At 45.3% G+C, this 21397-nt stretch overlaps 1 protein-coding gene and 1 pseudogene across 4 annotated transcripts; one reads left to right on the plus strand and one right to left on the minus strand.

Annotated features, from left to right (window-relative positions):
• LOC127531942 (NACHT, LRR and PYD domains-containing protein 3-like) overlaps nt 1-21397 on the minus strand; it is a 130972-nt pseudogene that overhangs the window by 8212 nt on the left and 101363 nt on the right.
• On the plus strand, nt 10548-14365 carry LOC127531972 (proline-rich protein 12-like). 4 transcript variants are annotated; one of them, XM_051942742.1, is made up of 4 exons: nt 10548-11747; nt 11847-12781; nt 12872-13377; nt 13454-14365. In XM_051942742.1, exons 2-4 carry the CDS (start codon nt 12170-12172, stop codon nt 14127-14129), a joined length of 1794 nt encoding a protein of 597 aa, XP_051798702.1. In that variant the 5' UTR covers nt 10548-11747; nt 11847-12169; the 3' UTR covers nt 14130-14365. The 4 variants fall into 3 exon arrangements, with proteins under 4 accessions (XP_051798702.1, XP_051798703.1, XP_051798700.1 ...); XM_051942740.1 differs by having other exon boundaries at nt 11847-13377; XM_051942741.1 differs by having other exon boundaries at nt 10548-13377.

Raw genomic sequence — 21397 nt, forward strand, 5'->3', positions numbered from 1 at the left:
ATTGAATGCTGTTCTTGAACGGTTTGGAGTACATGCATGGTTGGGGTCTCATTTGAAAGCAGACAACCTGAATTTTCACCCAATGCACTCAGAATTACTCTAGGTGCTACTGGCATAGAGTATTTCATGTTGGCACACACTGAATTAGGATGAATTTTTTTCTCGCCTACATTTTTTCCCTAATAAAACACTTGAAAATCAGTGTGGCAGCACTGTGAGAGCTTGAAAACACAATATTGCAAAAGCCTGGGGTCTTACATAGTTCAGGTCAAAATTTCAGAGCAATACTACAAGAAATAAGTGCTTCACACATGTATTTATACTGATAGGCCCCGCCCCTGTCAATTTTGGACACCCTCTGTATACCCTCTGCACAATGGTATATGTTCGTTTTCAGCCCATTTTCACATTATTTTCACTCCAAAAACTCATAAAGAACTCAAAAAAAATCACTTCAGATAGGCTTCAGTGTCGAGCAGACACACAGATTCAGAGGAACAGAGAGAAACAGCAGGTGGAGCCCGAAGCACACGTCTGAGAAATGACATAAACCCACTAGCAGAGGCGGGATTTATATTCAAGCCATTCAGCAAGCTCATTGGCTACCAGGCCTGTCAATCTAACGTTTCCTCCAACGTGTTTTGCTGAGAAGTAAGTCAGTCAGTGATGTAGTCCAAATCTATCAGTCTCGGCCACGGTTGGCTGTTTCGCCGTGGTAGGCAGAACAGAGTCACTTGATTGGTTGAAGTTCGGTTTGAAGCGGAAGTGAAGCCTTCAGTATCCATTTTGAATGCAGAACGAAGGAAATATAAGCATGTTTGATAAACTTATATACAAAAATGCAGTGAATATGAAATGCACAGCGCCACCACGCGTCGCGTGGCCACGCACGGAGCCGATCGCTTTCTGGATTTTTTACTTATTTTGAGACATGTTTTGGACAAAGTATTATACTGGATTGTTTTCTCTGGATGGCTAAGCTTGGGTTCTGGCCGGTTTTTGTGGATTATCTTCATTTTGACCAGGAATGAGCGTCCAAAGAGCGTCCAAGGGTGAGCTGTACACCTTTACGTGATTTGTTGTTTGTTGGACAAATGTGTTTATATTACCCGCTGTGGTAATCACATCTGAAAGTGGTTTATACCGGCGGATTCATGAGAATTTCAGCTTTCTATGTGTGTATAGTGTTTGTATAATCGCGTTTGCGTTGTCGTTCTATTTTGGAAAATGCTTATGTAGATGTCAAAACGGCCCGCCCGCAGGCCGGTGTACCTTAACGGTTAAATGGTCATTAGTTGAACAGGTTGATGAGTCCTGACCTGAGAGCTTCCAGTTTACAGTGTGGACTCTCCAGTCCAGCAGAAAGACTCTCCACTCCTGAATCCTGCAGGTTGTTGTTACTCAGGTCCAGGTCTGTCACACTGGAGGACTGGGAGCTGAGGACTGAGGACAGAGCTCCACAGCTTCTCTCTGACAGATTACAGCCGCTCAGTCTGAAGAGACAAAAAGCACATTGTACTGATGAAACAGCAGCAAAATGAAAAAGGATCTTCAGTCTCCAACTACTTACACAACTTTCTTGGAGGCTTTGACCACTGGCAGCAGCCTCAGAAGAACTTCCTCTGAAGCAGAGTATTTCTTCAGGTCAAGCACATCCAGATCTTCTTCTGATGACAGTAAGATGAAGACCAGAGCTGACCACTGAGCAGGAGACAGTTTATCTGTGGACAGACGTCCTGATCTCAGGGACTGTTGGATCTCCTCCACTAGAGAAACATCGTTCAGTTCATTCAGACAGTGGAACAGATTGATGCTTCTCTCTACAGACACATCCTCATTGATCTTCTCCTTGATGTACTCCACTGTTTTCTGATTGGTCTGTGAGCTACTTCCTGTCTGTGTCAGCAGGCCTGGTAGGAGATTCTGATTGGTCGGCAGTGACAGACCCAGGAGGAAGCGCAAGAACAAGTCCAGGTGTCCGTTTAGACTCTCCAAGGCCTCGTCCACAGCTCTCTGGTGGAGATGTTTTAGTTCAGGTTTCTTTAGAAATACTTTCATCTTCATGAATGAAGTTTGTTGTTGTTTTTCCAGCAGGTTGACTCCAGACTTGATAAAGGTCTGATGGACATGAAGAGCAGCCAGAAACTCATGAACGCTCAGATGAACGAAGCTGAACATCTTGTCTTCCTGTTTTCGTCCACGCTCTGTTTTGAAGATCTCTGTGAACACTCCTGAGTACACTGAAGCTTCACTCACATCGATGCCACTTTCTCTCAGATCTTTCTCATAGAAGATCAAGTTGCCCTTTTGCAGCTGTTCAAAAGCCAGTTTAGCTAATGACTTTATGTACTGCTTGCACTTCTTTGGACTGTACTTTTTTTGTGTGTGATCAATCTGAAATCTTAGAAACTCTGCGTACATCTCAGTCAGGGTTCTGGGCAGATCTCCTTCCTCTCTGCTTCTCAGCAGCTCCTCCAGAACTGTAGCAGTGATCCAGCAGAACACTGGGATGTGGCACATGATGTGGAGGCTTCGTGACTTCTTCATGTGGGAGATGATGCTGCTGGCCTTCTTCTCTTCTCTTAATCTCTTCCTGAAGTACTCCTCCTTCTGTGGGTCGGTGAACCCTCTGACCTCCGTCACCATGTCCACACAGTCAAGAGGGATCTGATTGGCTGCTGCAGGTCGTGTGGTTATCCAGAGGCGAGCTGAGCGCAACAGTTTTCCACTGATAAGTTCCCTCAGCAGGACTTCTACTTTAGTTGACTTTGTTATGTCCACGGAGGGAATGTTGTTGACAAAGTCCAGATGAAGGCGACTCTCGTCCAGTCCATCAAACACAAACAGCACTTTGAATCTGCTCTTCTTGTAGCTGCTGTTTCCTGATGACTGCAGAGCTGTCAAAATGGAATTCAGAGCCTCGACTGTGACGTCTTTAGTTTCTGGGATACAGAAATGAATGAGCTCTGCCAAACCAAACTCTTTTCCCTGCAGTGAATTCAGAACACGGAAAGTGAACGGGAAAATAAGATGCACGTCTTGATTGGATCTTTCTTCGGCCCAGTCCAACACAAACTTGTGCACGAGGAATGTTTTTCCAATCCCTGCAATCCCATTGGTCAGCACTGTTCTGATGGGTATGTCTTTTCCAGAAGGATGCTTGAAAACGTCTCTGGGTTGGATCTGTGTCTCTGTGTCTGATGGCTTCCACACCTTGTCAATCTGTAGGACCTCATGCTGTGTGTTGATGTGCACATCCCGGCCAGCTGTGATGTACAGCTCTGTGTAGATATCAACCAGAAGCTGTTTATCTGCTGCCCACCCCTCTGTTGTAACCAGAAACGTGTCCTGGAAGTTTGACTGAAGCTTCTGTTGGTAATATCTGATGGGACGTGGGTCTGGTACCGGAACAGTCTGATCTGTGTCAAACATGAAGGGAACAGTGTGAGGTGTGTGTCTACAGAAACCTCTGCTGTTGTTAGAAAAAGTAAAGACAAGCAACTATAAAGAGACTGAAATTTTAATTAACCACCTATAACTTCTGATGGTAATAAAAAGTTGGGTAATTGTGTGTGTGAGATGTTTCTAAACTTATTCCTGAGGGTTCCATCCTAACCTCTACACATAACGCAGCAACTTACCCTGATCATTTGGAGGAAAGTGACTGAAAAACTGACTGAAAGGGCAACTCAGCTAAAGGGCTACCCAGATGTTTAACTATGGAGGCAGTCAGAAGGTAGGTGGGTTACCTAAAGTCCAGAATAGGCTGTTCTTAGAGTTCCTATTAGTAAAAGACCATTTAGACAAGAGAACAGGGTTTCCTCTACACGTAATTGATTGTGGCGCACTGCCACGGCAAAATAAAAGCCGCCACACCTTCAGAATAATTTTTTTACCTTGTTTTTATGTTGTTTTATGTTTATATTAATGGCGATTATTGTATTAAACATGCATGGCAATTTTCCGTGGATCCGCGGGTTTCTGCCGATTTAATTTCAAATTTGAACATTTCTGTGACTCGTCTAAATCCATTGAGAATAGTTGCGAAATATGCAAAAATATGCCGATTCATCTGCCGTTTGGCCGCAGAGGGATGTGTCCTCTAATCAGACACTGGGACTGCTGCGGGGTTACTGGACTGACAGCCTGTGCTCTGGGAGGGGGAGAAGCTCACAGCAGCACCTGCTGCTTGTTGAGGACAGTGACAGTAACTGCAGAATGATCCGAGTTTTCCTGTCAGTCTCCAAAATGGCAGAAAAGTCGCTAGATTTGTGGCTAGTCGCTTTTGACAAAAAAGTCGCTAGGACACTTTGGAAAGTCGCTAGATTTAGCGAGAAAGTCGCTAAGTTGGCAACACTGGCGCCGCGCTCCGCATCAGCTTGTGCTTCTAGTGTGTGTGTGAATGCACGAACTGATTACGTCAGACCGGGCGTCACATAAAAACTCACTCACAACTCCATTTATATTGGTTATAGTTTTCTCATTTTATGCGGAAATTGTGAAATCAAGCGGGACCCGCATATTTCTCTTTTTTTCGTCTAAACGTGAAATTCTTGCGGGAATTATGTGCTGTTTTGCGGGGATTATGTGGCCTTTTGGGAAATAATTGACCCCCACATAATCAGTGGCATTTTGGTGATTAATGGAATGGAATTTGCGCGATCGCATAATCGCGTTTTTCTGGAGGGTCTAAGAAACATTGAAAGAGAAGGAAATGGCTGCAAGAAAAGCCCACCAGCAGGAGTTGAAAAGGAAGGCTGTCCAGAGATTTACACAGCTTGCTGCAAAGAGAAGAAAATTGGCAAAATAGGAGTGTTACAGTGACCTGACTTGTATATAGTGTACATAGTAGAATAGAACTCTTATAGATTTGTGAAATATTTTGAACTGAAGATAGTGAGAAAAGATTGAAGAACATGTATGTTAACTTTTCATTATATTTGCTGACTTAAACAAGTCTAGTATTATTATGTTTTTGATCATTTTTATCAGTCTAAATGACTTCTATTTTACTATAAATCTCTCAGCTTCAGGCCCCCCCCCCCCCCCAAATCATTTTCAGCTGAAATCAGAATTTCCTGTTGCCATGCATGATTAAAGGGGAACTTCGGTTTTTTTCAACCTGGGGTCTGTTTCCATATGTCATTTCATACAAGTGAGTGATGCAGAAATGAATTTTCGACATAGCTCCAGTATTTAGCCAGGCAGGCAGCTTAGCAGCTCAGCTAGCAGCTCAGCTAGCGAAAAGTATGGGGCAATTACCCCCCCGCGTCAAAGTCCCCCCTAACATGCTTTTTTCCCACACTGACCGGCTCAGATAGTCTCAATGAGTGTCCCACAACATACTAGAGACGAGAAGTGAACGAAAACCTCCACATTACCTGGCGATCGCTCTTTGTTGTGGTCTGTATCCAAATCTCAGGACGCTGTAAAGCAAATCTCATTCCGAAATCGCGCGAGCACTCGCGGGATTTCTCGAGCTATCGCGTGATTTCGTAGTCGTCACCCCCCCACCCCCACTCCCACTCCACTAACCTGCTGTCTCATGCAACTCCATAGACAACCATTGTTTTGTGTTGTACAAAACAACCTGCTTAAACTCAGCTTCCATTTCAGGCATGATGAACTGCTGCCATCTTTCTTTACAGACCAAACAATCCATCAGTTTTACCTTCAGTCTGAGGAAGAGGAGGCTGAGTCTGACAGAAGGAAGGTTCTCTGTTCTCTGAAGGTTCTCCAACATCACTGACATGCACTGACAGACAGACAGAGATCACGTGTTATATTCTCCACTGCTTACTGCTTTCATTTATTTCAGCTACAGCAGAGTTAGAAGGTACTTTATGTTGACATTTGTTGATGAGTTCATGGTGTTGATTAACTCTGGTTTTCTGACACCAAACTGCTCCTTCAAAGTAAAACCTAATGTTACTGTGACATTAGTCTGGCATATCCAGACTAAGTGTTCTGGCTTCACATCTTCATTCTGCTATAGAGGGAAGGTCTGTCTTTTTAAAGCAGCCACAGTCATCCAGGGTGGAGCTAAGCCCAGGATGCAGCAACAGTGTCCCCTTAAATAGTCAGCCAACATGGCTGCCTTATTGCTCCATCCAAACCCTCTGAGGACTTGACATTTTCAGTGTGGTAGGTCACTGGGAGGTTTTTGATGGTTTAAAAGTAGAACGTAATGTTACATAGTACCACATACTAACATCCCAGATGGTACGCACAGAAAAAGATGTAGTATGTTCCAGTACATGTTATGTTAAATGTAGTATGTCAGAAATACCCAGATGTCCTACAGCATTCAAACTGATTTTGTAGAATGAAAACTAACATGTTTTTCTGGCCGTTCTGACCCACATTCTATGAGCAGTCATAGCACTTAACAATGTGTCGTGGAAATAGAAATAATTTTGAGCTGCTGAGACTCACCGTCAGATGACACCACATTACTACAGACTGGGATACTCACAGTTTAAGGCTCCATATTATGAAGTAGTTTGTTCTCATTGTATGTAGGACACAGTGAATACTTTGTGTCGGATGTATTTAAACTTAAAGGTTTGTGATTTGTAATGCAGCTGGTTCAACATGTCTCTGTCCTTACTGAGAGCTGATTGGTCAGCTTCCCTCTGGTTGTAAACTGCAGGACCACTCCCAGCTAAACAGAATGAATGAAGAATCTTCAGAAACTGTCTGATCACCTCATAATTTGGTGAGAATAGGTGGGACATGCTTTGCTTCCACAGATGGTCAGCTCATACAGAACTAATTTTGATGTTCTATCAAGGTTTGAACAGCAGGGGGCAGCATTCAGTCAGTAGGGTTGATCAGTAGATTTTACAGAGGAACTGACCTTAATGTGGACTCAGGAAAAACTGACAGAACCTGAACTCTATCAGACTGTAGCAGAACCTGAACTCCAAGGGCGTCAGTTTGTTTTTAAAAGTGGGGGGGGGGGGGGGGATGGAGACCACAGCACTTTAAGAAAATGTCGAAGAACGGCGGCAAAAATGCCACAAGTTGGGCTTGAACTCACAACCACCATTGCGCCTGCTGCACTCTGCTGTTAGAGCAAAGTAAGCCCAAAGTAAGCCCAAAGTAAGCCCGAGCCAACCAATCAGCGCAGGACCTCAGAGCAAAGTAAGCCCAAAGTAAGCCCAAAACAGCCAACCAGCGCACGACCTCATGTTCCGTTGGGCCAATCACGTCCAGAGCCTGTGGGCTTACTTTTGACCAATCACGTTCCATCTTCCGGATCCTTTTTAAGCTCTCGGAGGAAAATGATAAACGGTCATCCACAGCTGTCAGGGCTATCTTTTAGCAAGCGGTAAGTGTAAACATATTCCATTTTTCAGCAGCTAAATGTGTCTTAGACAGTAACTGTATCCTGTTGTTGTTAGCGTGACATGTTTATTGCGAAAAACAGCACTTTGGTAATGCCTAGTGTGACGTTGATGCTAAAATATTGGGTACACAACAAAGAGAGCACATAATACCGACTTTTCTGTGATGTACATCTCTCTTTCACTAGTTGGTTCAGAGTATATAGCGCTCGAGGAGTAGCTAACGTAAATTTAGAATGATCTCGTCATAATAAGGCTTTAAATAAATGCCCACCTCAAACCTCTTATTCACTGTGTGCACCCCAGTATAATTATGGGATCACCTGTCATAAAATGACTATTTGTACATGGTATTACACCAACAAGAGTATACCAACAAGTGTTATTGTTTTAACAATTAACAAAATTATCACTGTATTTTTTTTAAAATACAAAATAAATGTACGTCACGCTTAATTTAAATCAACGCGGTTGCGTTTGGGTGGGCGGGCTGGCTGCTGTCACGACAGTGCAGGTAGTACAACAAAACTAAAAATGATAAGATTGTACAGTATTTCATGACAATTAATACCACTAATTTAATACAATTACTTAGTACTGTTCCAGGGGAGCAGGGAATTGCCCATTTGTAAGTTCTTTGAATGCTGAGTGAAAAATGTGATATAAATCCAATGTTATGATTATTTTATAATTTAAAAGAATGTCTATAAATATAACCATCTGTTTATGGCTGTTTCCTCTCAGATTATGTATGCATACCCAGTGCTTCGCAAAACTCCTCAGGGGCGACTCCTCATGGGGCCAACTGAAGAGGCAAACCGGAGTGAGATTGTGGTGGCAGGGAGAGCCAGGAGCAAGGACGAGGTTCTGGCCGAGGCCACTGCCTTCGTGAGGCAAAACGGAGGGGATCCCGGTGACCAGTTCCTGGTTCTGGCTCACTGCAGGATCCAGCTGGGGAAGTACCAGGGCCAGAGGTTCCGGTGGCTGCTTGAGAATGCGCTGGGTTATGGGGTCTACCTGGTCAGCAGCATTATGGGGGAAGAGGAGAGGGACAACCCGCTGTCAGCCAGTAAACACCTGTTCCTCAGGTACACCTCCCAGATCAGGGAGATAGGGGAGGCTGTGGAGGTGTACCAGAGAAAACAGGCCATGCTGCAGGAGGCCCAGAGGACCGGAGACTCTGGCTGTCTAATGGTGGAGTTTGGCGACTTCAGGGGCAGGTCCATGAAGGAGGTGTATGAGGACCAAAGCAAGGAAGCCCAGGCTCTCATCACCTACCTGAAAAAGGCAACAGCCAGGCCAAACACCAACATGGCCCTCTTCAAAGCATATGTGCTGAAGAGGCAGGCTTCGGCTCCAGCCCCTGTGCCCACCACCATTGCCACTGCACCTGCCCCCACTGCTGCTGTGTCTGCTGCTGCCACCATGCCCACTGCCACTGTGTCTGTTCCTCCTCCACCTGCTGCAACACAGAGCAGGCTCCAGGTTGCTGCCACTGTGAAGGCCCTGCTGGCGCGGGGGAAGCCTTTGTCTGCTTCACAGCTGGCACAAAAAATATTGTCTCCAGCCAAACCCTGTAAGTACTAAGGTGATTTGCAAGCATTAAAATTATTAGTTTATATTCAGTATATCAAACTTACAGACGTCTGTTTTAAATCACAGCTGCAGTGCCACGTTGCCCCCCTTCGTCACAGTCCACAGCCCAGAGACAGCTCTTTACCTGTGGTGAGTATCAGTTTATGTGTACAGGTGTGCTGGTGACATGTGCTTAGTTTTCTATATTATTTTACAGACACTGCTGCTGGGGATTTTTTTGAGGAGGAAGACGACCAGGAGATGGTGATGGTGGCCTCACAGGCTGAGGAACAACTTCCTCAAGGTATCTAATCCCAAACAATGTTTCACAAACAATTTCATAAAATAAAAATATTTTTTTAATTACATTAAATGTTCTTTTCTTTTACAATACAGAGAAATGGCACTTATCAAGTGTCAAGCTACATTTACTCTTTGAGTGCACTTCATCAAAGCAAAAAGGGAACTTAAAGGTGTATGTAAACTGTATTTCTTTCATTTTTGTCACAATCACTGACCAAAGCTCATTCCTCATCTCACACCTCCATTCTTCATCTCACACCTCCCCTAAGTGTGGTTGCAGAATGTTGTAGTTTATAGGTGCTCACAGTATGTGTTAGAGCTGCTTTGCTTCATACTTGGCTGATCCATCCCACTTTTCTTTTTGTATTTGACCTAATGGTGCTTGGGTGAAAAACAGGATGATATTCACAGCTTCCTTCCATAACTCCAGTGTTTCATCATCATGTCGCCTTGCTACTAATCAGACATGCTTTCTACTAATGGTTGTAGTCGTAGTGGCTGTCCAGCAGTGCTGAGAAAGACATGCAGTGAAAATCTTTACATAAAAACAATAAACTAATTGTTTTGTCTCTTCTTGCGCAGCCACTGCTGCCTCAAGAGAGCCTGCTCGCGCCCCTGTTCCTGCCCTGGCCCCGGCCCCTGCTCCTCCAGCTGTGTGGACTCCTGGCCCGGTGTTCCATCCCCCTGCAGAGCTTCCTGTCCACTGGAATGAGCACCTCCCATCATTCCAGCAAGACTGGATCAGGAAGACTCTGTTCAGGGCCAACGCTAAAACAGGGAAGCCAGAGCTGATACCAAATCCCAACTTCTGGTGTTACCCTCCCCAGCCCCCGACCATCTTCACTCAGCCTCCTGCCTCTCCTGACCTCTTCTTCTGCCGCCCTCTGTTCCTCTGGATGCCCCTGAAGATGTGCTCCATCCCACTCGTCTGTGTCCAGCCAGCCTGCAATAACCACAAGTTGACAGCTGCTGGGCTCTACCGCACTGTGCGCAAGGTTCTGGACATAGATGGGTGGTATGATATGGCCACAGAGTATCTAGAGTGCAAGGGGTGCAAGAAGAAGTATCCAGCCTGGTCTGAGGACATCCTGGGACAGCTCGACATGGGACACCGCAGAAAATTCCCCGCCATTCTGACATACAGGTATAACACATTCATGTACGATGTACAGTGTACGATAATGTGTTTGTACTGTATACAATAGAATACATTGCTTTACTGCCATTAACATTAAAATAATAAGATGTGACATTGAACAGAATTTTTTGACTGTTTGTAGGTACTCGTGTGACTACCGTGTGGTCATAATGATGCGGGAGAGGACCCAGGGCAACAGTGTCACGCAGCTTTACAAAAAGCTGCAAGAGGTGCACAGTGCAGCATGGACATGCCGTACGTTTGAGTACTTCACTGCCTGTGAGCCTTTCGCTGACTCCTCCATCATTGAACCTCCAGTGTTCTCTGAGCCTCCGCCCCTCCCGCCCCTCCCTAAACCCAAGTGGCTGTTGTCTGTGTATGCCAGGGACGTCCTCTCGCGGCTACCCGAGGTCAAGGCCAAAATAACCTCCGTCTTTGGCTCCGTCCTCAAGGTGGATTCCACCAAAAGGGTAAAAAAAAAAAAAAAAAAAAAGTCAAGTTTGAATGATTCTGTGAGTGTGCATTTATCTTATATTTTTGTTACATTTGTTTATTTCACTGTTTTTTTATATAGGTTACCAAAAAACTTGCCGGTTCTGCTGCCAACACTGCTGGCTGGTGCACTAACGTGGGCAATGAGCACGGCCAGGTTTTGGTGTCAGTGCTCACAGCTGCAGAGGGGCATGGACTGTGGCCTATGGCAGCAGGTCTCATGAAGAGGTACAGGGAGGCAGGAGTGGCACCACCTGCTATCATGTACGTGGACAGAGACTGCTGCAGCCCACATGCACATGGACAGTCTCAGGTAAAAGCCATGTTTGCAGAGTGGAATGAGCTCCAAGTGCGCCTGGACATTTGGCACTTCATGAGGCGTTTTGCAGCAGGGGTCACAACGGAGGCTCATCAGCTCTATGGCACCTTCATGGCTCGACTTTCCAAATGCATCTTTGAGCTGGACCCAGATGATGTGGCTGCTCTTCGGCTGGCCAAACAGGGGGAGCTACTGGCCAGAGGAGTTCGTCCAGTCTCAGAGAAGGCCCTGGATAAGCTGATCAGCCGGAAGGAGTTGGCGCTGCACTGCCGCAAGAGGACCAGAGGAGTGGAGGAGACCACCAGGAGGATTAAGGCGCTCATTGATGAGATGGACAGTGAGAAGGGGAGGGACACTCTGGGAGTACCACTGCTGGACCACGAGCGTATCCAGCAGGTCTGGATAGACCAGCAGAGACACATCACCTGTATTCAGGACCCAGAGCGCTTCCCTCTGTACATGAAGACAGGCACACTGAAGAAGGGTGGTGTGGAGCTCTGCTGCTACCGGTGTGCTCGTGGCTCCACTTCGTTGGAGTCCTTCCACCTCCATTTAAATCGCTTCATCCCAGGTGGGTTATTTTTTCAGGCAAACTGCCATTTTAAAGTTGACGATTTTTGTTCTGAAATATAGAGTACATGTATTTTATTTTTCTTTGTTTAACCTCCAGGGACCAGTGCCAGTGACTCGCACTTCCAGGCCTATCTCCTGGAAGGCCTGATGCGCTGGAACGATGACCGGATGGAGGAGGCAGTAAGGGGAAAGTCTGATCTGAGGACCTACAGCAGCTCTGAGAGGGAGGCAATGGACCAGCTGAGCCGCAAGGTCCTGAAGAGGTCCTTGGACGAGCGCTACCGACCTCCTGGGGCATACACAGGCAAGAATTATTAATGTTAACTCAGATATGTTAACAAAAACAGATGTATTATACAGGTTCATCCTGAAATACATCTATGGGATTCTTATTTCTTGCAACAAAACATTATCACTAATATGGAGAGTTTGAGTGTGTATTTCAATACTTTTTTTCAAATACTTCATTATAGTAAGGTGTATTGTACTTTGTATGTGTGCTCTTTTGCAGGGGAGCTGATAGGTATGGAATACCTGTACAGTCAGTCAGGTAAATCCCTGACTGTCATGGATAACCAGGTGGAAGAGGATCGACTGGTGGAGCAGATGGATGATGAGGAGGTGCAGGATGAAGGCTTTGTGGAGGAGGAACCTGAGGACATCACAGTGCCCGTCCTCTATGACCCCTCTGAGACTGTCCCAGTTCACAGCAGTAGCCCCCAGGCCTTCAACCCCTCTAACTCTGCATCAGGACCACCCTCACCACAGCCATCCACATCCAGCCAAAGCCTGCCTCCACCACAGCAACCTCCTGGGCCTTCTCCTCAACATCCTGCCGGGCCTCCTGTGCACCCTCCTCTTCAGCACCCTGCTGGGCCTCCTCTGAACCCTCCTACACAGCGCCCTGCCGAGCCTCTTCTGGACCATCCTCTGCAGCACCCTGCCGGGCCTCCTCTACACCCTTCTGCCGAGCCGAGTGCAGCCTCTGACCCTACAACATCAACTGGGTCCAGTGATGCACTCCAGGCTCCCGTAAGTAGGCTACTCATTGGTACTTTTTATTTGCTTTTTTCCTTTGAGATTTCACATGCTGTTTTATATTTTAATACTTCTTTTTTGCAGGCTGCAGTTCTTGGACCCGATGGCATCGCTGGGTGGGATAAGGTCCAGAATTTGGCCGAGTACCTGGTGTCCATCCGTCAGGCACTCTACCTGGACGAGCAGCAGGTCACAGAGGTCATCCGCCTGTGGAGTGCTCTTCCTGATGGGGACAAGAGGAGGATCCAGCATCAGCCCAGACACCAGCCCAAGCTCGCCCACGGACGCTTCAAGGCCCCCATGAACACAGGAGTGACACCGGGTGTGGACAGTGTGAAGAGGTGCCTGATTGGTCATCCAGGAGGGCCGGCTCAGTGGCCCAGCACTAGTCGCTTAGTTGAGGCCATGTGCATCAAGCTTTGTGCACTGCACAAGTCTCCAACTAAGAAGGATGGAGTCCGCCTTCCTCGGTGGACAAAGGTGTTAAATGACTACCACCACATCCGAGACCTGGTGCTGAACTGCCACACCCTGATGGAGGCCACCTCTCTTCAACTTTTTGTACTGAATCAGAGGACTCTTACTCAGTGGTAAGCACAATAGTTTCAAAAATTGACATTTGAAAAGTACAGCAGTCATTTAATGATTAAAATTGTATGTTTGCAGGTTTAATCGAAGGGAGAACACCCAGGAGCTGAGTGTCCTTACCCAGGGTCTTGCTGCAGAAGACCGCATTGCTGTGGCCACTTCACAGCTTCCTGCTCCGCGGGAAAGGCTGAATGAGGCTCCCTCCACATCAGGGCCCCGACATGAGTTTGTCCTTCCTCCAAACAGAGCGGGACAGGCTCTTAAGCTGCGGCCGGGCAGACGACCTGCTAGTGCCACAGTTGTTCGGCCCATTGCACCAGCAGCTCCTCCTCCTCCTCCTCCTCTCCCAGCTCCTGCACCACTGCCCCCATCCTTTATAGTGAACCCTGTGCCGGTGGTCATGGGAGCAAGTGCAGGTAGCCCCTCTGCAGCTCCTGTCCTGGCTCCAACTCCAGTGTTTCCTGCTGCACCAGTAGCTCCTGCTCCCACTGCCTCTGTGTCTGTGTCCCGCTTCACACAGAGGAACAGGCGACGCAGGGCAGAAGAGGAGGCCAGTGGAGCCCACAAAAGAAAGTATGTGCGTAATGTGGCATTCAACAAGTGCACCAAGTGTGGGCAGCCCAAAACAAAAGAGTTTGGCCATAGCCGCTTCGGGAGTGCCACTTTTTGCCCCACTTTCTCAGGTGGCAAATCTTTAGAGGAGTGGCTGGCAGAACAGCGCCAGCAGAAGAAACCAGGAAACCCACCCCCCTAATCTGGAGGTGGACACACACTTGTAAATATAACCATAACTATGTGTAAATACTGTTGATATTGTTTATTTGTATATAGTTTGCATGGTGTTGTCTTTATTTCATTTATATTACTCAGTATACTGTATTATATTTCCACATTGTTTATTGTTGTTTATTGGTGGAAGTGTGTGATGTCTTTACTTTGTTTTTGTAAATAAATGCTGTTCAAAGATTCCTATTCATCGCTTTGCTTTTAATTGCCTGAAGACTGGAGTTGCAGTGTTTACTTAACTGAGGTCAGGGGCACTGTAAATCACAGCAGCTTGTCTTTGAACACCAGGCTCCTGGGGGTCAGAGGAAGGTCAGGGCAGGTGCATGCTCCTCATATGAACTCTGACTCTGGTTCATTCAGAGGCTATTACAAATACATTTACACTATTGTTACATTAATAACAAATAGTAGGCTCAAATAAATAATTTATAATAAAATATGTATGCTTCAAGTTGACTAGACAGTAATTATATCTCATTTTAAACTATTTGCATTGTGCACAGTCACTTCTCTAGACCTAGTACACATTATATAGACTTTATTGCCAAATAAACGTTATATTTATTGACAAATAAATAAAGGTTTGGAAACAGTTTGTCAAAACAGTGTAACATTGTTAAACAATCCAGGAAGCAAATATATCTTGCATAGCTGAAATGTTATGGATGAAAGAATCTGCTCTATTGGGTGGGACTATATAATGGATACAATGTCGCGGAAGAATGGAACTGTTATAGTCTGTTCTATCTTCTCAAGAAGCGTACACACTTAGTACTGTTTCAACCCAACCGGGTGATAGACTTTAATAAAACTGTGGCGTGAAAGGTTCATTCAGCTCGGTCTGATAACTCGGGCGGTGTCACATAAAAACAAGTCCGTGTGTCAACATGGAACTAAACAATAGTTCCTATTGTTACAGGCACGAGCGTCTGCTTCAAACAAAGATCGTGGGATCGAATCAGACTCTGGTATACACGTCGTTTTTAATCTCTGAACCGTAGTATGCTCAAATGTTACTGGAGCATCCTCCATTCACTTTTCCGTGAAAACTCGCCTCCTTTTAACGTCATTTGCGTCTTTTTCGCGTGTGCCGGGGGCGCAAAGATTGGGCCCCATCTTCACCAAAGGGGAGGCTCAACCTGTTGAGCTATTGATACTTGTGGGTAGAAGGGTCTGTGGGCCATTATAGTACTAATTCTCCCGGGCCGAAATTTTGCCCCTGCATGCCTCTGGTCAGAGCTTCCACTTGGCACAGACGCAAATTTAGCATCTGCGCGTTTTTTTTTTAACCTCATGAAGGTGCGCTGCATGTCTGTGCAACTCTCAGCCAAGTGCGGATGGTGCGTTCAGGAGCGTCGGAATTTTCTATACTACTGAAAATAACTGGGTTTACAACAGCTTGCATGTGAAGAATTTGAATGTGTTGGAGACAAAATGACCCCTGACAAAAGTGGGGGAGACACATCCCCACCGTCCCCCCCTAAACTGACACCTATGCTGAACTCTATCAGACTGTAACAGAACCTTAACTCTATCAAACTGTAGCAGAACCTGAACTCTATCACACTGTAGCAGAACCTGAACTCTATGAAACTGTAGCAGAACCTGAACTCTATCAAACTGCAGCAGAACCTGAACTCTATCAGACTGTAGAAGAACCATCATGCATCTTTCTGACTGTAATGATATCATGTTGTTCTTGTCCTGTGACTGACCTTCTGGTCCTGAGCTGCTGGCAGTAATCCTCTGCAGCAGATCATTCCTGTGAATCTTCTCCAAAACCACCCTGGTCATCTGCACAGCTCTCTGAAGTCCATAAGTCTCCACCATCACATCCACAGTGCCATATGTGGTTGGTGCCTCTAGTTTGCTCTTTGGGATGGCTGGGAGGTCTTCAACATTGTTGGGCTGGCGCAGGTGCCACTGGAATGTACTCAGTTCAGATCTACTCAGATCATCCAGGATCTTTTTGAGGTCCTCTGCCGTCATCATGGCTCCCTGATAAAGTCAAAGAAAACGTCAGCAGTTAATGAACAGTTGTGTTGTTGGTGTGGTGGAGGTTGTTGTGTAGCAGCAGGACTGCAGTTAATCCTACAGGACCACTGACAGCAACACTGAGGGGAACCAGCAGGGGGCGCTCACTGCTGGCTGTTAAATATGACTCATGGAAGTCACTCTGCAGTCACTGGACCACAACACGACGATACCAACAGAGACTCCAAAGAAACATGAACTCTGATCCTTCACAGAACAAGTCCAGGACCAGAGTCAGACTGGAGTCCGGGATCAGAGCCACATATCAGGTTTTATAGTTTTATACTGAGCCTGTTCAGAGTCCAGACCAAACACTGACTGCTACTAAACAGCTCATTACTGCACTAAATGTCTCTTATGGACTTCACATACATTTCATTCTTCAACTTTTCAACAAAACACAAACTTCTGTGAAGATTCTTCTCACAACATTTTTCCTGACAGTCATAAAAGCTGTTCTCTTGGATTTCTTTGAAACATGAAAACAGCTCTGAGGTCTGGACTACCAAGCAGGATCTGAGCTCATGAAGGAACTTCAGCTTTAACTGGTTTTCAGGACTTTTCAGGATGCTGGTTCACTTCTTAGCAGGTCCATCACCATGGTAACTGATGCTGAACCACATAACAGATCAACTAAAACACCTCCGACTGACCAATCAGCTGTCTGGAAACATCTCCATCCTTCCTGAAGATGCTGCAGAGCTCGGTGTGCTGATAGTGAGATGGGAAGATGAGAGTTTTTACAGCTGCAAGTGATTTCAGAGACATTTCATAGTTCTGTATGTGAGGCATAAAATCCTAAAACAGCAAGTGATGAAACACCAAAACCTTTCAGCTGATTGTTGATTGATCAGATTTACAGTCAGTCTACTGATCAGATCAATGATGGCTTTCATTGGTTGTTTGCTCCAATGACTGTGTAACATTAGATTTGTGTATAATTATATTCATTTTCTTAATTTTGTTGATTTTTTTGATATAAATTTAAGGTATGTCTTATGTAACCCGTGTGGTTTTCACTCACTGTGTTGTGTCTTGTGAAATAAAGCGATTCTCAGGACCAGGGGCCTCATTTATAAAGCTTGCGTACGCACAAAACAGGCCACTTTCTATGCAAAGGTTGTGATTTATAAAAACAAACTTGGCGTGAGAATATGCGCACCGGTACGCCAACCTTGATGCTTGATGCTTGCGTAAGCACAAAACAGGGCTAGAAAGTGGCGTAAATCACAACCTTTGCGTAGAAAGTGGCGTACGCTGTGTATGTTGTGATTTCTAAAAACAAACTTGGCGTGAGAATGTGCGCACCGGTGCGCCAACTTTGATGCTTGCTTAAGCACATTTTGGAGACAGAGGGAACGGCAGTGCCGGAGGGTGAAGTGGTGAATTGAAACCAGATTGATCTCAAACCTTTATTGTCATCACATATTAGACTTGTAGAGCCGGATAATCATAAACCCTCATTGTTGTAGATGTTCATATAGTGCACCATTCAGCCTACGACTGTATTTGCAGAACTATGTTCATATATCAAACTTCCATCTTCAAATGATATAGAGCAGTGAGTGGCACTGATTGATTACCAATTTGGAAAAGGCATGTGACAATCAGTCCAATCGCTGATCAAGCGGATAAATAGCGGGTGACAGCCGTGCGTAATGTGGCACAATGGATGCGCTGGCATTGCTGGAAGATCATGTTAATGGTAGGCTCAGAATGGAGAGAGTTTTTAGGGACCACGGAGATTTCCTGGCTCATGATGATGACTGGCTAATAAGCCAATTCAGATTCCCAAGAGCAGTACTCTTGGATCTATGTGCTGAACTGGGCCGTCTTAGACCGACCCACCTGCCGAAACCACGCCATCCCAGTACAGACACAGGAGCTGACGACTCGGGGGTTTCTGGCGACACCGGCTCCTTCCAGCGGGAATTGGCCGACAGGTATGTGTTTTATATGAAGAATATATGAGGTTACATTTGTTGTCTAAATCCCGTTTGGGTCTGCTATACAGTTAAATGATGTCCTCTGGGATATGACAACCATCCCTCAGCGCAATAATGCCAGCTGTTTTGGATGACATTATAAACATGACCATTCAATACATCAGGTTTCCTTACACTGTGGCTGAACAGGCCAACATTAAACGGCAATTTGCAGCAATGTCCAGTTTCCCAAATGTAATCGGCGTAACTGACTGCACTCATGTTGCTGTAAGGGCTCTGAGTGAAGATGAATTTGTCTATGTGAACCGAAAAAATGTACATTCAATCGGTGTACAAATTATTTGTACATCGGACATGATCATAACAAATTTAGTGGCAGGGTGGCCCGGGTCAACACATGATTCATTCATCCTGATGCACAGCAGTGTAGGGAAAAGACTGCAGGCCGGCGCTGCATAAAATGCCGTGGATCAGCAGCTCATTTATATACAGATACATTCACGAGTTACTTTGCATTGACCATTCATGGTAAAATGTGGGTGTGTTGTGGGCGGAATGCGAGGTGGATCCACCTGTGCAATCTTCCAACTGGTGTGTGATTTATCAAGAAATTGCATGCAGCTGTGCTTACGCACAGTTTTATAAATCAGGGGCGAAGGGCATACGCCCATTTCAGATTTTCGGCGTACGCAAACTTCTAGTATGGATCCTACGCAATGTTTTATAAATGAGGCCCCAGGTCTGTTCTCTGGATCACTTTTATTTTCTGGCCATGCAGGTTACGACTCTGTTTGAATAAAAAAAATATCACGCATGAGCTGGTGTGCTCTCAGCGGTGAATCTCCTCTCCCTGGGGCATATAAAAATATACATGTGTCACACGGCAGTTGGAATGGGTTGTATTGTTTTAGAAATTAATTTTGCATGTGCTGCATGTTTTTGTGTGGTTTGAATTATTGGTGTTTTAAGTTGCATTGCATGTTTTTAATTATTGGTGTTTTGAGTTTTATCTCTGTTTTTTTTTTTTTTTTTGATGTCCCACTGCCAGTGAACGCCTCTGATGAGGTAATAGGCTGCACCTGCCAGGTTCTCCCTTCCTCCTTACATTAGCCAACGGATGGCGGAGAAAGAGGTTCCGGGCTGGAAGGAGAGAGCGATAAAAGCGTCTGTGGAGGACGACAGCAGAGAGGAGAGAGGAAAGTGATCGGGAGGACAGCTGGAAAAGAGGGGACTAGAAGAGACGGCCCGAGGCTGGAGACCGGGGTAGGAGGGAATGCCGAGGCAAAGCAGATAGAGACCCGGAACGTTACAACGCGGCACACTCGCAGTGGCAGGGCGGTTTGCTCTGCCTGGGGTGTGAGTATCCCTTTGGGTTTTACTGTAACATTCTGGGGTGTGTATATCCCCGGGAGAGGGTTAATGATAGGGGACGTCCGTACTGGCAGTGGGTTTGTGTTTCACAGGTGGCCTTCAAGAAGAGAGTCCGGGCCCAGAGGAAGACTGTTGGACGCTGAAGCTTCTGCACCTCGTGCACCTTACCCCCGGTCCCCCCCTGAAGTTTCTTCACCTTGTGCATGTTGCCCCCGGTCCCTCTGGATTTTAACTACGCACTTTAAGACAGAGACTCTAGATTTTAAATGGACCTCTACCTCGCAGGCTGTTCGTTGGTGACGTTATCTAGAAGTGTGTATTAGTGTATTGGCATATGAAGAAACTGTTCCTGTAATTAAATGATTGTTTTGCATCGGCATCTTGTTTGCCTGCCCTCTGTTATAATCGTCGCTGATAAGGTCCTCCAACCCGATCGGTAAAGAACCTAGAACAAAAATTTGCAATATTATTGATTCGGTCATTCCATTCTATTTTCACACTAGGCATTGTGGCTCTCTGAGCCCCCACCCCCACCCCCCTGCTTGTTACACATGTACAAAAGCATAAAATATAAATAATGTCTGACAGAAGAAATAATTTTACAACATATTGATCAAAATAAATTAAGACAAACAAATGGTAATGACAACATAATAGTTCGAAAAATAATGTCAAATAAATATAATATTTTAACAGCAAAATAAGTAAAAAGCATCCAGAAGCTTATCTGTTTTATCGAACACATTACAGAACAAAACAAGTAACATAATAAAAGCTATTCTCGTACCTGTTAAAAATCAATCACACATGAGTCCACATTCAGACTAATAAGGGAGGCTAACTGTGAGCGCTAGCCTAGCAGTCAGCTTTACACCCATCGTTGTGATATGGACCATAGATATATAAAAAACACTAGATGTCTCAAGACGGAGTTGGCGTCGTCGTCACTTGGCGACCATCTTAGGACAGGGGACTGCTCTGGCGCACTGTACTGTAGTCAATGGTAAGGTGGATGATTTCCTCACTTTAACACTCATTACTCACTCAATTCTTGATTAATTTACAAACGGTTTAGTTCAAGGGCGTAGGTTTGGTCTCAACATTGGTAGGGACGATATAACAGCATAACCTGCATGTACACTTTTTGCTGGGGACGGGACATTAATAAGACCAAACAGATTGGGTGAACGGGGGTCAGGGCTACATTTCTCACGAATATGAACCTAATTAATTGATAAGCTAAATGATCAATGCAAAATAAATCTGTATTGACTTATACTAACTTTCATGTGTATTGGTTCAGGTGATAGTAATTAAATACATTTTAATTAATAAATAAATGCACTAATAGGTATTTGGTTTCAAAAGTGTAAAGTCACAACATGCTCTAGCCTTCTTTCCTTCTAAACCAGGCCGTTTACAAGAAGAAAAGCAGCAGCATGTGTTTTTTTTTTTGACTGTCAACACTTTCCTGTGAAACACAGACTGGGACCTCTCTCGCTAAGCAGCTTCTTGCTCACGTTTTTCTGGTTCTATATTTTCCAGCAGAGTTCACTACATTTCTCACAGTTTAATTAACGTTAACAGTAGAAAACACATACAGGAGGACAATTCTCTCTAAGCAGCTTCCTACTCGAGTTTTGCAGGTTAGCAAGTTCACACAGTTTAATGTTATGCTAACTCTGATGCAGGTCGGACTTTCAGTAGCAACATTAGTGGTGTGTTCCCCACGTCCACAACATTGACGTCTTTTTACATTACTTACAGTGTCGTCTGCTGCTGCTGCTGGCCGAAAAAACTTCTAATATCCCTCCTCTTCGAAGGGGGCGGAGAAGGCGGCATGTTTATTTCTTGTGTATTTCTGTCGGGGCTGTGTAAGTGTGCG

The sequence above is a fragment of the Acanthochromis polyacanthus genome, chromosome 22, assembly GCF_021347895.1.
Source record: "Acanthochromis polyacanthus isolate Apoly-LR-REF ecotype Palm Island chromosome 22, KAUST_Apoly_ChrSc, whole genome shotgun sequence".
Lineage (NCBI taxonomy): Eukaryota > Metazoa > Chordata > Actinopteri > Pomacentridae > Acanthochromis > Acanthochromis polyacanthus.